Source organism: Dreissena polymorpha, chromosome 3 (assembly GCF_020536995.1).
Source record: "Dreissena polymorpha isolate Duluth1 chromosome 3, UMN_Dpol_1.0, whole genome shotgun sequence".
Taxonomy (NCBI): domain Eukaryota; kingdom Metazoa; phylum Mollusca; class Bivalvia; order Myida; family Dreissenidae; genus Dreissena; species Dreissena polymorpha.
In genome coordinates this window covers 46,275,718-46,293,472 of record NC_068357.1, presented here as the reverse complement: position 1 = coordinate 46,293,472, position 17,755 = coordinate 46,275,718, and the positions used below count along the sequence as shown (strand labels likewise).

General features: G+C 34.8%; 2 protein-coding genes and 1 long non-coding RNA gene across 5 annotated transcripts; 1 reads left to right on the top strand and 2 right to left on the bottom strand.

Moving 5' to 3' along the window:
* The first annotated feature begins 1,751 nt into the window (after positions 1–1,751).
* LOC127873993 (uncharacterized) lies at positions 1,752–11,396 on the top strand. 2 transcript variants are annotated; one of them, XM_052418095.1, is made up of 9 exons: positions 1,752–2,152; positions 2,640–2,707; positions 3,178–3,324; positions 3,641–3,691; positions 3,938–3,976; positions 4,252–4,329; positions 4,622–4,672; positions 5,401–5,471; positions 10,834–11,396. In XM_052418095.1, the coding sequence occupies exons 1-9, from the start codon at positions 1,965–1,967 to the stop codon at positions 10,912–10,914; spliced, it is 774 nt and encodes a 257-aa protein (XP_052274055.1). In that variant the 5' UTR covers positions 1,752–1,964; the 3' UTR covers positions 10,915–11,396. The 2 variants fall into 2 exon arrangements, with proteins under 2 accessions (XP_052274055.1, XP_052274054.1); XM_052418094.1 differs by lacking the exon at positions 10,834–11,396 and having other exon boundaries at positions 1,755–2,152; positions 5,401–7,217.
* On the bottom strand, positions 8,831–10,710 carry LOC127873994 (uncharacterized). Of its 2 annotated transcripts, none has more exons than XR_008046481.1 (4): positions 10,658–10,710; positions 9,600–9,712; positions 9,293–9,404; positions 8,831–8,968 (listed from the first exon to the last, which is right to left on the bottom strand). It is a non-coding gene; the product is annotated as an uncharacterized LOC127873994 (long non-coding RNA). The 2 variants fall into 2 exon arrangements; XR_008046482.1 differs by lacking the exon at positions 10,658–10,710 and adding an exon at positions 10,429–10,646.
* Positions 11,397–14,059: 2,663 nt separating the features above from the next.
* LOC127872188 (dynein light chain Tctex-type protein 2B-like) lies at positions 14,060–14,614 on the bottom strand. The gene has a single exon (XM_052415518.1). It carries the CDS (start codon positions 14,612–14,614, stop codon positions 14,060–14,062), a length of 555 nt encoding a protein of 184 aa, XP_052271478.1.
* Between the last annotated feature and the right edge of the window lie 3,141 nt (positions 14,615–17,755).

Below are 17,755 nucleotides of genomic sequence, written 5' to 3'. Positions count from 1 at the left end.
GAAAGTCTGCGATTCAGTTACGACAGTGGTACGATTGAGTTACGACGAATCGTGGGGTTCGGTTGAAGTCTTGCGAATAGGGTGGCGACTTCACTACGATGTGTAAGAATATATTGCGACTGTACTACGAACGATGCAGATCGGTCACGACTAAGCTAGGACCTCACCGAACGCACCCATAAATTCGGCGCCATTATCTACTGATATTGATTCTAACACGGCACGCGACTTGTTTTCTTTAGACAAAGAAGGAAATAAAGTGTGGGTATTCTGCAATAAATTATTGGCGGAGCTTAATGTTTCGAAAATAGTTCCGAATAAATAAAGACAATATTGCAGTATAATGCACGTGCTTAAATCCCGCTCTTAAAGGGATCTTTTCACGCTTTGGTAAATTGACAAAATTGAAAAAAGTTGTTTCAGATTCGCAAATTTTCGTTTTAGTTATGATATTTGTGAGGAAACAGTAATACTGAACATTTACCATGGTCTAATATAGCCATTATATGCATCTTTTGACGATTTTAAAACCTAAAAATTATAACGCGTTGCAACGCGAAACGATTGAATAATTTGGAGAGTTCTGTTTTTGTCGTTAAATTTTGTGAAACTACGAAGATTGCTTATATAAGGTATCAAATACTTCATGTATATGTACTCGGCGGAATAGCTCAGTAGGCTAAAGCGTTTTTACTTCAGGACTCTGGCAAGACTCCAGGGGTCACTGGTTCGAAACCTGGTCCGGGCAATGTTCTTTTCCTTTTTTTAATTTTATTCTTGATTTTTTACTGGAGCTTTTACGATCCAATGTTTACATTTATCGATATAAAGCATTTAATGAATAAGTTAAAAAATGCCAAAATCTGTGAAAAGGCCCCTTTAAAGAAATGTAAACAAATGTTGCACGTATATAAATGTAATGAAACAACAAATTGTATATTTGGTGATAAGTGGCATGACCACGCCTGCTAAGAATTTGTTTGTTAAGAAACGTAATTAAGAAAACATTTATAGGATGTCAGCTTTTCAGAAGAATTAACACATGTGACGTCATTTAGTTGCTATGAGTGTTATTCTCAATGAAAGTGACGTAATTTGCAAAATATTTATGAATGAAAACGACGTCAAATGTTTGTACAATTCAATGACGTCACTAAATAGTGAACTTTGTACTAAGAAGGGCGGTGTATTGAAAAATATAGTTCACGTCCAAAAGCTTGAAGCAAATCAATCAGAATCGTGTAAGAATAGAAATAATATTTTTCTATATTACAACTCAGAGATGTTGGTCCTTCTATATCTATATGACCGGTTTCAGTTTGTAAAATGCGATAGAGAAACCTAAGAGTATATGGACCGGTCACTATTTTTTGTATATGGACCGTTCGGGGTTACACACCACTAAATGTGCACTGTGTTGAAGCGTTTTATTGAACAGCATTGGCACTATTTCAGCTACAACAACAGTAAAAATCCAACAACTTAATTTAGAATAAACGACATGCTAACCTTAATGCCAACCTTAATCCATTGTTTATAACAATAAAGTCGAAACGATATTCACTTCCATTTTCTATTATTCCATCCCTTTATCGAAACTTATTTTAAATCACACTATTTTATTGTATTTGTATCGAAGTTTTCATTATGTATGATAAACACACAATCCGAAATATGTTTTGCATTCGTTCGATGCCTTAAACAAATAACTAACTGTTAAAAAACATGGGCCGTATTCACCAACAATTCTTTACTTGAGAATAAAGAATAAAGAAAATTCTTTATTCTTTACTTTTCTAAGAACGTTCTTAGGTCGATTCTTTATCGGTATTCACCAACGCTATTTTTAGCGTTCTTTACTAAGAATTATTTGTTATTGATGTAAGCGACCTTGGTACCCGGCATTTTCGTTAACGCATATAAAACTCGGAACCGTTTACGTGTCTTCTGTCACAACATACAAGATGGCGGACAACAACGCTAACGTTGCTACTAGTAGAAATCGTTGGTCCGAACAGGAGGAAACTGTAATAGCCCAGGAAATAATTAAAAACTATGATGTCCTGTTCGGCCCAATGACCGGTTGTGGCGCACTCAAAATTGGAGAGGTTCGAAGGAGAGGCTGGGAAGCCGTGGCAAATGTTCTAAACTGGTTTGTACTTTTGGTGTTATCAATTTTCCAAATTTTGGAAATTCTAGCAGAAGGAATATTTGTACAGTTAATTCATTATTTTGTTTTTTAATTATTGATTATAATAAAATTTTTAATTTGTGCAATGTTTAAAAACGAACAGAATGTTAAATAATATGTGACATAAATATAAAAAGCAGTAGATGATTTGAGCACAAAATATTTACCATAATATAAAGTTATAATGCTTCACTATGGTAAAAATATTGTGCTACCCGGTTTCAAATATTCCAAAATATTCAACTAAACCCATATTGTGTCATTTTTCATTAATGATGTATTTCTACTAATTCATTTGTTAATAATTCATCAACAAAATTGTTTGTGTCAAACACACATGAAATGTAGATTGCAATGTGGAAAAATGTTTTGAGGAATAAACAAATCATTTCTTAGACTCAATTTCTGATTTTAAAAAATGTACCTAATTGCATTCCATTTATTTCAGCCAATTTTCCACCTATAAGCGCGCAGGTTCAGAGGTGAAGAAAAAATACTATAACATGAAAGACAAAAGTAAGTGAAATTTAAGAGATGTACTCCTGTCTTATTTTTCTTGCTGCTTCTTATGTAATGAAGATAAAATGTTCCACATTTATTGTATTTCACATGAAAAGTGAAACATCATAGTTACTGTGTAAAAATTAGCTGAAATTTGTAATTGATTTTTTGTTATACATGTAGGTTCATGATTATATTGTAAGCCTATTATGTACATGTAATAATGTTGTTGAAAAATCAATAATTATATTATATATATTGAGGAATTTTATGAAATTTTAAACATTGTTATATTAATAACTATCTGGTACATTGCTATTATCACCGGTCCAGCATACTTAATGTACATACTGTGCAAATCAAGATACATGAAAATTGCTAAAAATAGCATTAAATCAAACATTGGTGTAACTTTTGCTCCTTTTTGCTCCTTATGTTTATTTTGGACTCTTAAATTACACAGTTTCTTCTCAATATAACTATAGCAAAGACAAAAAATGATGAGATGAGGAGGCCAGGCACTGGAGGAGGGCCCCGGGTGAAAGAGTTCACCATTCCGGAGGGGATTCTCCTTCAGCATTTTGGGGATTCCGCCTCTGTGGCAGGGGTCCCCAATGCAATTGACACTGATGGTTTGTACAGTTTATATAGAATATAATACCATTTGTCATTTTTTATTATTATAATATCATTTTTTTTTTGGCATTATGCTTTGGTATTCATTCTTCAATGAAGTTAATGTTTAACAAAGATACTATTAATTTATGACCAGAATGAAATACATATCATTTTTAAGTGCATTAGAAAAGTATGTTATTAAAGATTCATCATAACTCACCTTAGTCTGTTTGTTGGTATTGTTTTCAGTCCATGTTAAAAGTGATGTGTGATTGTTAATTATAAACTGTAAAATGTTTTAAAATTATATGTATGGCTTTATTTTCTTAGCTCCAGAGGGTGCTTCAATCAACATAATTGAACTGGGCAAGATGCCAATAGGTAAACAATTAATGTAGATTATGCTCTTCATCTTGGTTAATTACATGATGGTGAATGGAGAGAGCTTTTGTATTAAACATAGCATGTTAATAAATTTCTATCAATTCATTACTCACTTTGTAATATTGTTAAAATGGGGTGCCAAAGCTATGTGTAGTTGAGCAAAATATCTTTTATATGATAATATATACATTTTTTTAATATTGTTGTTAAATACTAGATCATTTTGCTTCGTTTATTACACAGATGGTAGCACTTGCATGACGTTCAAGATAGATGAAAGAGGTAAGTGACAGGGGCCTTATTTTTATGTTAAATTTTTGGTGAATGAAAAATAAATATGAAAAACTTATTAAAGTATGAACATTGCGTAAGTAAATTCATGACAAATAGGTAAATTGGTTGAAAAAGTCCATTTTAAATTAAACAAAAGTCACCAAGAATTTTAGCCTTTGAGTTAACTTAGTTTTATGATAAACTTTGTTAATAATACATGAAGGGGTGCATTACTTTTATTTTCATTATATTCATTAAAAACAAAAATTGTTTTATATTTGAAGGACTAGGAGCTCAGAAGACGTCAAGTGTATTCCAACGTGCAGTGGAAGATGAAGCTGGGCCATGCTCATCAGGGACCAGTGAGTATTATAAGAACATTATTTCACCAAATGCATACATATTCAATTCATCCCTATCATATGAAGCATTTAATATCACTGTGTTTTTTCCAAAAATAAAAAAATGAAACATTGAAATATAACTTTCCAATTGAATGCAACATCATTTATGTTATCCATGTAATTGTGTGGGGTCACAAGCTAGTTAGGTCGATTCCACACCAAAGTGCAGGTATGAAAGTGAGGTTTAATTTTTGCAAAATCTATTTCAATGCACTTTCAGGATTCCTATGATTGAATAATTGTTTTACAGAGACCAATACCAAATCAATGAAAATGGCCAACAAAAACCAGAGTAAAAGAGGTAAACAATTATTTATTATTCACATGTACATTTATATGTATTATAATATTCCATTTTTGCAAATCTTTCAATGCTAGCAACATATAGATAATTAACCTGTATATTATTCATGGAACTGAATCATGGAACACACACAAAAATGACAAATATTTATAAATGAGACATGGAACTGAAGCATGGAACACTACATACACATAAATTAGATTAACAACAATAACTAAACTTGTGTAAGTCAATGTTCAAGAAGCACTGCTTTTGATGCAGGTAATGAAATATGTAAATGTTATTATGTCAATATGACAAATGTGAACAAGCAATTACTTAATTTTAATTTAAACCTATTTATTTCAGCTCGATTGCTTCGAAAGCCTAAGGCTTATATAAACACTCTCGAGTCTGTTTCCTGGGACTAGAACCAGTACTTGGTGTCTATGGGGGAGATCTAAAGAAAGCTCCCACAGTTGGGATCTAACCCGTGACCTCCCGGTCGCTAGGCGGACACCATATCCATTACACCACGGCAACCTATAAAGCAATTAATTGATGTGCCATTTCTTCAAATGGTTTTCACTATACGTTTTATGAGATATGCATGAAATGGACATAATTAAGAAGGTTAAATCGATTTAGCAAATTTAACTTTTTTTTTATTCCATGATTTATGGTATTTTTTGCATTGATAACAAAAAACCTTATAAATTTTAATACAATGTTGTTATTTGTTTCAGCTAGGGCAAGTTTCAACAAATTGGCTGAGGACAACCTAATAGCAGAAAAGAAGAACATCCATCTGCAACAAGTAAATCTAAGATTGAAGAATCAATTGATACTGGCACAACTGAAAGTTGCCAGATTAACGGCACAAAAAATTGAAGAAGAAATTAAAATGTTAAAAGCAAGCAATGAATGTTAACCCTTTACCACTTAGTTACGCATTTTCACACATTTATAGTCCCTTAAAAAGTTATATTTAATTTAAGACCTTTATTACTAGATTCAAGTTGTTAAGGCTTCATATCCAAACCTTAGATACTGATGAGCAGCAAACAGCATAAAACCTGAACAGCCTGCGAGTTTCAGGCTGTTCTGGTTTTATGCTATTTGCCCATAGCCATTTTCACTTTGCTTCTAAGTGGGAAAGGGTTAAATCTACAATCTCAAATGATGCCATCCAAATTGTTATTATTGATATTTTTACACAAAGTTTTGAAGTTATTTTTGAGTAGATGGATGTTCTTCTTTTCATTATTTAACCCATTTATGCCTAGCGTCTAGAAAAAAGGCCTTGGCAAACAGCGTAGACTCAGATGGGACGCCACATCATGTGGCGTCTCATCTGGGTCTACGCTGTTTTCTTAATAGATTTTTTGTAAGAAATATTATAAATATAGAAATATATAGGCTCATATTCACAAACAGTTCTTATCCCCCGCCAGGGGCAGAGGGATATTGTTTAGGCGTTGTCCGTCCGGCCGGCTGTCCATCCGGCACTTTTGTGTCCGGAGCCATATCTTGGAAGTGCTTTGGCGGATTTCATTGAAACTCGGTATGAGTATATATATGGAAAAGAGGATGATGCTTGCCATTGAATGATAACTCAAGAACTCATACGCCTAGGATCATGAAACTTCATGGGTAGATTGATCATGACTTGCAGATCACCCCTATCGATTTTGAAGTCACTAGGTCAAAGGTCAATGTCACGGTGACCCGAAATAGTAAAATGGTTTTCGGATGATAACTCAAGAACGCATACGCCTAGGATCATGAAACTTCATAGGTAGATTGAACATGACTTGCAGATGACCCCTATTGATTTTGAGGTCAAAAGGTCAAGGTCACGGTGACCCGAAATAGTAAAATGATTTTCGCATGATAACTCAAGAACGCTTTTGCCTAGGATCATGACACTTCATAGGTAAATTGATAGTGACTCGCAGATGACCCCTATTGATTTTCAGGTCACTAGGTCAAAGTCACAGTGACAGAAATCGTATTCACACAATGGCTGCCACTACAATGGACAGCCCATATGGGGGGCATGCATGTTTTACAAACAGCCCTTGTTAATATAAATTTGTCATTTTACTTGAGAAGATGAATGTTATTCTTACTTAAATAGATGGATGTTATTCTTTTCATTATTTGTTTAAATTGTAAAAACCTGTTGACTAAGTGTTGTCTTACAATGTTACCAACATGGTATCCATATATGTCAACATTTTATACAGTAATATATGTCACTGCTGTTGCCAATATTCAAATAGCTTACTATCTATAAGTGTATTTGTTTGAATTATTGCTGGTATCAGCCATTCGTGTACCTTATTAGACAATTATGTTTGTAAACTACCATTTCTGTTGTTCTCTTGTTTAATTAAATATAACTATTTGCAGTAACAATAAATTGCTGTGGATATTTGTTAGTAAAAATATCTTGTTTGTACTGTAATTGCATTTTCTGTTAGTGATTATCTAGTACTACATATTTCACAGATTTTCTGGATGTTTTATTCATAATAAATTTCAGAATATCACAACTTAATTTAAGTTTTGTTATGATTTATCTCACAGACCGCTAGATTTATAACTAAAACATAGATAAGCATGCTTGTTTGCCGTAATTCTTGTAAGCTAATTATTTTATGGTAGACGTACCAAAGGATACTTTCATGAATATAAAAATACACATGCAAATTAATTTTTGTGTTTGAAAAGTCTTTTTGCTTAGCTCAAGGCAATATTGATAACAACAAGTGAGTGTCTGTAATATTATTACATTGATGTGTGTAATAATTTTAATAGTTTCAGACAAAAAACCTGGGTAGAACCAGTACTCATTATGAATGCATATTAATTGAATATAACAATAAATCAAGTAATTTTCCTGGGTATGGTTATTATAACCAGTAGTACCAATACTTACAAAGTATACATATTAATTTAACAACATATTTACAACATAATAAAGTCATGTTCCTGGGTAGAACCAGTACTTGACACAGAAATACATGAATTCAATGAGAACATAATCAAGTTTCCTGGGTAGGGTTAGTAGAACCGTACTTAGAAAGTATACATATTAATTTTACAACATAATAAAGTCACGTTCTTGGGTAGAATTAGAACTTGACACAGGAAAACATGTTACAGTTTAGAATTAGGCAATAAGAGGTTTCAATATTGCAAATTGCCGTTCTTAAACAGACAAATTCATAGCACAACAATTGAAAAGCTTAAATGAAAATTACCGAAAGAAAAGTACATTTACACACATTTCAAAAGTGTTGGAATAACATTGTTCATAAAATATTATAAACAAGCATAACAAGTTTGTAATAATGTGCATTACAATTTTGACATGAAAACCGCTCCATAGTAAAGACATACATGTTATTTTTAAAGTTAAATGTTATTCATCTTGTCTTATAACCAAAATTATTACATCATGTTGACTGAGAAAGTGTTTGTGTTAAACATAAAATGTTGATAAATAGTTGACTAGAACATTACATCAAGATAAAAAGTGCAGTGAAATGAAAGGGAGCTTACCCCTGAGTTAAAATTACAGAAACTGTAAGATGAACTACAGAGTTACCTCTCTTTAAAATAACAAAGTCTCCACTAAAATCTGGAAAACAGTGGAAACAGCTTTGTACAATCTTAAAAGTTATGAGACTAATTCACACATAGTACAGTACAGTTAAAGACTATTAAAAGTTAAACGCATCACACTTTTTAGAGAAGTTTAACTCATCACACTTTTTAGAGAAGTTTAACTCATCACACTTTTTAGAGAAGTTTAACTCATCACACTTTTTAGAGAAGTTTAACTCATCACACTTTTTAGAGAAGTTTAACTCATCACACTGTTTAGAGAAGTTTAACTCAGTACATTATTTTATTTAATTGAAAAATCTCTGAACTAGTTGTTGCCTTACAATGTTACCAACATGGTTTGCATTTATTTCAACATTTTCATGATAAACTTGTTCTTCAAAAACATCATCCAAATAATCCTCTTCAAGGATATCCCCATGTTCAATTCCAAAATTGTGCATAACTACACACGCAGTGATATAGGTCACTGCTGTCGCCAAGTCAGTCCTTTTCCCGTAATGGAGTATTGCGAATCTTCTTTTATAATACCAAAGGTCTGCTCCACAAGCACTCTTGTTTTGCACAGAGCAAGATTAAACTGCTCTTGATTCTGTGCTTCGGGGGTTCGGAAAGGAGTCATCAGGTAGGGTGTACATGGGTACCCAGAGTCTCCAAGAATGAAGCCATTATGAGCTCCTGTTCAGAAATAAAACATTCTTTTGTTAATAAAATTAGTCAACGTGTAAACGCTTAGCAATTTTGAGGTCAAAGGTAAATGACACAAGTGTTTATCCGTTTTAACCAGGTTTTCAGAAGGAAAAAAGTAGTTATCAGATTTCTGAATGTCGGCGGGCGGGCAGACTAAAGTATTTTAATTATTCATAAAACATATCATGTTAATTAAATCCTATTGTATTGTGTTAAATGTATTTAACCCTTTATGACACAAGTTGTATGTAATTTGCTTAGTCATAAGTTATGACTCATAACCATAGACATGTGTATCTGATATATAGCTACCTTGTTCGAACTGGTTCCGTAGATGACACTCTCTCCATATTCTCGCATCATGTGTGCTTCCTGGCCATTTAGCTGTTAAGCTCCTCACTTTTTTGCTGTGGTCACATACCATCTAAATATAAAATAATAATACATAATTTATTATACTATTAATTTTTAATTATACTGATATCATAGTGAATAATGTTAGTGCTATTGAAAATAGAATATTTAATATTAGTTATTGTCATACATCAGTGATAAAAAAAAACCATAATTATGAGTACTGAAAAACTTTGTTGTGACAAAAGCAAACAAGATAACATACTTGCACGTTCAAAGAATGGTAGCCTTTTCTATTTATGAAATCGGCTTCGTGGTTCTTTGGCCTTTGAATGCGAACATGAGTTCCATCAATCAGTCCGATTACATTTGGAAATCCTGAATAATCAATAAGATTATTATTTAACAATTATGTTCATTTATTTAGGACAGGTAAATGAAATTCAGCTGGCATGACTGAATCATTTCTTCAGCACAACATCTTAATTCCCGTAACATTGGAGTACCATTTGTAATAAAATCTGCAAAAAATGGTCTTATAGACATGGAGCGGAAATAAAATAGGTATTGAGGACCTACAGACTGATGGGAAGACTAACAGCGTTGTTAAAATCCCACACATCCTTTGAGGGGGGACTTTACAAAGACAGATACATATGCAGGTGTGGAGGATACCATGCTAAAACCAAGAGTGAATTGAGATTAAAAGAAGGGTACATAAATGTATAATTATTTAATCATAACACTGTTATATTCCATGGAGTGATATCAAAATGGCATTTACAGTAAAGAGTGAAGATATAATATTACAATAACTGCGAATTAGGAACATAATGAAACAAAGATTCAATTTGGACTAAACTCGGGTGACATCACCCTTATGTTTATATATGCTAGGCCTCTATCCCCTGTGAACTTGCCCTAGGCATAATTGCATAATGTACCAAGCTATACATAAAACTCTTAGAGAAACACACATAATAAATACTTATATTCTCATTTTGATCGATAACGCTTAACGGCAGATTAATAACCACAATGTCGTAATTATCAAAATGTCATTTTCAGTTAAGAATGAAGATATATAATATTACAATAACTGTGAATAAACGACATGAGAGAAGTATCCACTTTGGACTAAACTCCGGTGACATCGCCCTTCAATTAACGTATGCTTCACCTTTCTGTGAACTTGCATTTGGCATAATGCAGAATGTATCATACAAAACATGAAATGGATACAGTGATAAAAATTACTGAATAAAAATAGTGTATAAATCATTTGATTAAAAAAAATCACATAAAAAAATTGTTGGTCCTAACTGCGTATGTTGTTTATGCAATAACGACGACAATGCCCCCACAAAAATGAAGTGCAAGTGAATGATTTCCCTTGGATAAATGTTCTCAGTCAAGGTCATTTAGACAAACACAAATCTGGCACTCACCAGCAATGGACTGAAATCTGGATTTTAGAGTTTTGCACTCTTCCCTGTCAGGAAACCGTACGTAACGGCGAGCTAGTCGAGCTATTGCTCGTCCAACTCGTCGGCAGCATCTTGATACGGATGGCTGACTGACTCGAACAGTGTCTCCTACGACTAGTTGGAAGGATCCAGTCGCCATGGCACGAAGAAATATGCACAGCTGCTGGATCGGCAGGAGAGGAGAATTCCGCAGCGTTCCAAAGTCCAGAGAATCGGCGACCAAATTTAATAAGGTCAGTATAGTTGCCGGAATAAATCGGTATCTCCTATAAACCTCCATTTCCGACAAACCGTCTAGAGGATTTTCTCTGTCAAACAATCTTCTACGCGGGACATTTTCGACGTTTTCAAACAAGATATTGGCGTAACGCATAACGCGAACGGCCATCTTGGAAGCTTAAAGAATTATTCTAAGAATGCCCCGAAGCATTCTTAGAATTTTAAAGAAAATTCTTTATTCTTAAGAATTTTCTTTAACAAAATGAGTTCGTGAATAAGACTTAAGAATTTTTTCTTAGACTTAAGAATTTTCTTTATTTTCAAGTCTAAGAATTGCTAAAGAATTGTTGGTGAATACGGCCCCATGTCCGACATTTCCTTAACATCCAGAGAATTTAGCTCCAGCTGGAATTTTTTCGTCAGAGAAACTACGTCACACGATATACGTCATCGATTGCGCAGTTGCATGAAAATTAAAAGTACGGAAAGCCGATATAGCATTGTGAAAGGATAAAGGGACACTCTTCGGTGTAATATAAAAAATAGTAAACTCCACTTCGGTCCCAATGGCATTATAGTGACCAGCCAGGCATATGATGGCTTGTTGTCGAATAACCCACAGAAAGGAGTATAGATTCGTGTTATCAAAGCACTCGTGCTCCGCATTCGTGATTTAATTCCTACGCATCTATACTCCTAACTGTGGGTTATTCGACAACAAAACATGATGAAAAAATATTATTTCATTATCATTCTTTACAAAATCGTAACTGTTTCGTAACTAAATCGCGAGAATCTTAGCGTGCTCGCAACTCAATCGGGGTGAACTCTTGAGAGTCTTGACAAAGTCGTAAATGATTCGTAGACAGATCACGTGATCACCGATTCCCCGATTGAGTCACGAATTACCTAAGATTCCATTACGACGCCCAAGAACGCACTACGACACTGTTACGAGTCAACTTCGATTAAATTCAGTCTTGGAGGTCTTGGTCAAATTTTAAACACATTTAAAAACTGGCCGCGAGTTTTTGGGAGCTCACGACTCGCCCGCAACTAGCTACAAATGTGTTAGGACCTTCGCCGATTGAGTTACGAATGTCCCCGACCTCACACTATTTGAAATCGGGACAAATCGTGGGGAATCGGGTCGTAGTGTAATACCCCTATTACGCATGACGCTTTCAACGGTAACTTTTATGAATCAATTTGTGTGTCATTATACCGGAACTTTGTGATCTTTCTCAAAACAGATTATACCTGTGAGAAAAGTGCCTTTAATTCAAATTTGAAGGGGTTAGGTTCGTTTAAATGTAGTGAACCAGTCTATGGCTTTCCACTGAAGATGAGTATTCAGGGGAGATAATTGGGTAATCTTAATTCTGGGAAGGTCTATATGTAGCGGAGAAAAACAAAAATTCCAGAATATTTAGTGCGATTCGCTACACAATTATGAGTAATTTGCATCCTTTTTCCTGAGGTATGTTTTTACATGTGATTTAGCATATGTCAAAGTGTGTTTGATTTGTTCAAGGTCATAAATTGCATCGCGAAAATATATGTCGCGTGGCAAATTTGTTTGAGATGCATCCCTATATCTATTTTTATGTCTAAATTTCCATATGTATAAACAGTCATCGCCCGCTACGCGGGCTTTTGCCCTTACAAACTAATAATTGTAAAAAAATACGGTATTTTACAACTTTTCATTTCTTCGTCGTCGTGGTTGACGGTACCTTTAAATTCTTTTGGTAATTTTTTTTTAATAACGCTCCCTTTCCAGCCATATCAGTAAAATGTGATTAGCGTTTATTTCGTATTAAAATTCGCTTTATATCTCAACTTTACTCCCCGCAAATTTTTTAGTTGAGCTGTAATTAGGTCAATCGGCTAAGAAAGTTTGCAGCGACTAAGGTCGGGATATAGAGCGAATATTAATACGAAATAAACGCTAGTAACTATCTTGATGATATGACTAGAAAGTAAGCGGCATTTTAAAAATTAATACAAGTAATAAAGGGCGACCAATACTTGCCTCGGCATGGGCGTCGCCGTCTTGACTATCTCTTCTGATTTAGCAGACGCGTAAGAACGAAAGAAAATAGTTTTCAATATCTCAACACTTTCTGTTTAGAATACCGCTTCTAATGAAATCCGTCCAGAAGTATATTTTCGCCATAATATGTTAGTTATTAAATGTTGGCAGTATGTCTTTAATTAACTCATCCCTACAAAATTTAGTAACAAAAGTCTTTTTTTTCTCGCGCGCTCCTTTGTTTCAGGTTATATATGAGCCTCGTTTTAAAAAGCTCGGCTTATTGCATGTGCGTATTGTCGTCACAGATTAGCCTGTGCAGTCCGCACATGCTTTTTAATTAAGGCACTTTCCGCCTAAACTGGATTTTCGTTTAGAAAAGACTACCTTAAAACGAAACATTCCATAGAAACTGAGAGTGTCTTCACTTGAAAGCCTGTGCAACCTGCACCGGCTAATATGGACCGACACTTAACGCACATGCATAAAAACCTGTTTTCCCCGAACGAATCTCATATCGCCCATAGGGGCCAAATGTTTTGATCAGCTTATTTACACAGATCCTAAGTATATTTTAGTTTAAACCTATTTATTGTATTTTACCAAAATTCAATCGAATCCACTGGCTTCTATAGAAACGCTCGAACGTAGTTGGTCCAAATTTCATGATGTAAAAGGGAGCTTCCGGTGTGTGTCGCGCGCTTGTGAAATATGCACGTACATTTGTAACATTTAATTTTATAACGAATGTCGCTTTTGCTACGTATATCTTGTATTACCAAAAACGCGTAAATACTACGGTGAATAAAGTACATTTAATGTCATTCTCAACTGAAAAATACGGTGAAATAACAACGACATTACAATGAAAATTATGCGGATAAAAAACGATAATAACATAATGAGGAAAACCATTTTAATATCCTAACATCGTCAATCATATAACAATTTTCACTGTATCCTCTGTGTGTGTTTTCTTGAGTATTATTCCTTATATATTCCGTACACAGTTGCATTGCAGATCAAACTTTCATTTGAGAAAGAGAAGGACGCGTAGGTATCTGTCTTAGCGTCCCACTGGCAACGTGAACTACAAATTGCCGTCTGCTCCGACTTTTGACACAAGGTTATCACGCACACTATCTTATAGCGGTCATAGCCTAGCTTTTTAACCTGGTGCTTTATATCCTCGCTCATCGTTTTCGCCCAAAGAGCGCCTTTCTTAGGGTCGTACCTCGCACCGGTCAACTGCCTTTCAAGCGTCTCTTTGATCACGCGCTCAATGGGCGCATGCTTGAAGAGTCGCTTCGGCTCCATCCGGTAGGTTGGTTCCTTGTTTTGCAGATTTGTTTCTATCCGGTAGGTTGGTTCCCTAATCGACATGCGTTTCAGGTGCCTTCGCGTCAGTGTCATGCTCCCCGTGGCTATTGACTTCCGGAGCCTGCCGGGAAATGGCATCACTTCCGTCTCGTCGGTCTCTGACGTCGCCGCCGAAGTGGGCGGAAGTCCAGCAACTGAATCAAGGCGCTGTTTCAACATTGTTCGTTCGCTTGCGTCTCGCAGCTTTTTTTAAAACAAAGAAATACGATTTCAGTAAATAATTGTTTACATTCAGATTCCCGAACGATGTGTGCAACAACACTCGAGTCACTCATATATTATACACACGCGTTATTTATCATATTATAAACTACAGCAGTTACATTTGTACATAAGCATATAACTCGTTTTGTCCATGCAATAATATTTGTTCTTGGGTAAACTGTAATCAACTGAAGGTATTCTGGTTCAGACTAACTGTCATTAGCGACAAGAGTTTACCTCCAATATCCTTGAAGACCAAGGCTACAAGTAAGGCAATTATTAGTTTTCCACCAGTTCTAGCGTGTTGCCTAAAAGTAGCTTAATGTTGAAGTCGCTAATATCAAATCACCATACTTCATAATTATGGGCAAATAATCATTGGCGACAACAAATCGCTTAATCTTAACGAATCTGATGGATGTTTTTCAGATTTAATTTAAAAATATGCACATGACAGAGTGTATTTATATACCTTGAACTACCTTGATGTTGTAACGTTTGCTTCGCCCTATAAACGCATTACGTTAATACTAACTTTACCTCAAAATCATGGATAAAAGACTCGATTTTAATGCTTATTGATTCGGTTGTTGATTGTTTAATTGCTTACCTGAACTCTACCTGACGTTTGGTCTTTCTAATTCGTAATCCCGTTAGGCCACGCATAATGCGCATTCATATTGGTTTCCTGACCCTTAAGACACTTTTCTTGGCGACTTCAGCATCGATGCTACTTACACGAAGTTCTCTCTAACTATAATTGAGCCGTGTTTGGTGAAATTGGGTTAATGCATGTGCGTAAAGTGCCGTCCTATATTAGCCCTGTTTCGCACAGGCTAATCAGAGACGATGTTTTTCCGCCTAAACTGCATTTTGGCTAAGGAGAGACTTTCTTTGAACGAAACATATCATAAAAGCGGAAAGTGTCGTCTCTGATAAGCCTGTGCGGATTACACAGGCTTATCTGGAACCACACTTTACGCACGTGCATTAAACCCACTTTTCATAGAGAATGCCCAATGTTAGTTTCCCCAAAACTAAAAGGGTCCGTTAAAAGTGCCCATCTCCATGCAAACGCGGCTTTTTCCATAATGAACAAATCAACTCCAAACTGGTTTATGATAAAATAAAGAGTCTCTGTTAAAATGATATTAAAACGTATAAAATAAGAAACACTGTTATAAATTTATGTATTGAACATCATTCTACTTTTAACTGATTTATAAGTAGAGCACGTATAATTAACAATATTAAGTGAGCATATTTTACAAACGTCAACATAGAAAAAAACACAATTTGACCAATTACCAAAGAAATGAACGGCACTCGAAGCCTTAATAGTGCTACTTTACTTAAGGGAAAACAATACATAAAAGTTATTATCGTCATACTTAACAAAACCACCAAATACGTTCATGACTATGCCATCAAGGAGGTTACTGACCATGGCGCGGTCGTCACTACACGAAATACTATCACGTATTGTCTTAACCAAACGACAACAACAACATCAAACAAAGTGTTCCTTCATCTACACATGTCTTTCACATGTACTTAGGTGGCGAAGGTTGGCACGTGTGTCTTTGTTTTTATTGAACATCGAAGTCAAACTATATGAGCCTTGTTCTGAGAAAATTGGGCATAATGCATGTGCATAAAGGGTTGCCCCAGATTAGCCTGTGCGGACTGCACAGGCAAATCAGGGACGACACTTTCCGCTTTTATGACATTATTCGTGTAAATGAAGTCTCTTTTTAGCAAAAATCCAATTGTGGCGGAAAGTGTCGTCCCTGATTAGCCTGTGCGGACTGCACATGCTAATCTGGGACTACACTTTACGCACATCAATATGCGCAGTTTTCTCAAAACGCGATTCATATTAATTCGCTGTCACTGTTCCATTTTGTCCACGCATCAAGATGACACGGGGGCACATATCAACGCTATGCGAACTTACTTTTTTTTGCTATTTTATGCTTTTTTCGTTGCATTTCTGAATATTATTCGTTTTAGGGCTGTCGGATGATAAAACGCACAATTTGCATAAACGTCAAATGCAGATTGCAGCATTAACGTCAAAATATCAAATGAAAGTTTTACCCATTTAAGCCTAATGGACTCTCCCATCCTTCTAAATTTGATCAATTTATTTCCAAAATGAGGGATGTCTAGTAAATTTATTTCTATATAAGAATATTTTTTACAGAAATTTCTTTAAGCAAACAGCGCAGACCAAGATGCGACGCCGCATTACGCGCTCCTCATCTGGGTCAACGCTGTTTGCCGATGCATTTTTACTAGATGCTAGGCATAAATGGGATAAATCACTTGATTGCCAGTTTTCCACAAATGCATATTTAAAGTGATATTATGGGCATTTTCACTGTTGAATTGAGCTAAAAAGAATTAACAAGTCAAAAGAGTTAGTTAAAATGTGGTTACTGACCAATTATCTGCAACTCATCTTGCTACCAGTTGTTTATAAAAAATATATATTATATTCGATATTTAACATGACACACCTAGTCCTCTAAGCCTAAATGAACCGTAAAACAAAATAGTGTCGTATGAACGAATCTGCACTAAAACTTAATTAAGATTCACATCGTATACATCAAATCATTTCTGTCGTCAGTTGTCAAAACGAAAGTACGGTTGATATTCAAATGCACTATTCTTCTCTTTCCGGGATATCGTTTTAGTATGTTCATGCTGCATTAACAAATATTAGTGCATATGAAGTGAAAACACCAAAAATAAACAACGTTTGCGATAGACACATATAAACTTTTTTTTGTATTTGCATATTTATTTTAATTTTTTTATTCAATATAATACATACAATGTATACATGTATGTGATCATAAAACAAATTGATACCATGTAGCCACAATAATGTTCAAATGTTATACAAGATATGCTAATATATTCTTTAAAAAAAAGAAAATACAGACATACCCGTAGCAAGGGGGGTGTGTCGGACCGTATTTGGTACAAAAACGAATATGTACAAGTTTGTACCATATTCGGCCGAATATGGTACAACTGTCTAATTGTACCATATACGTATCTGCAGTTTTGGGGTAAAATGCCTGA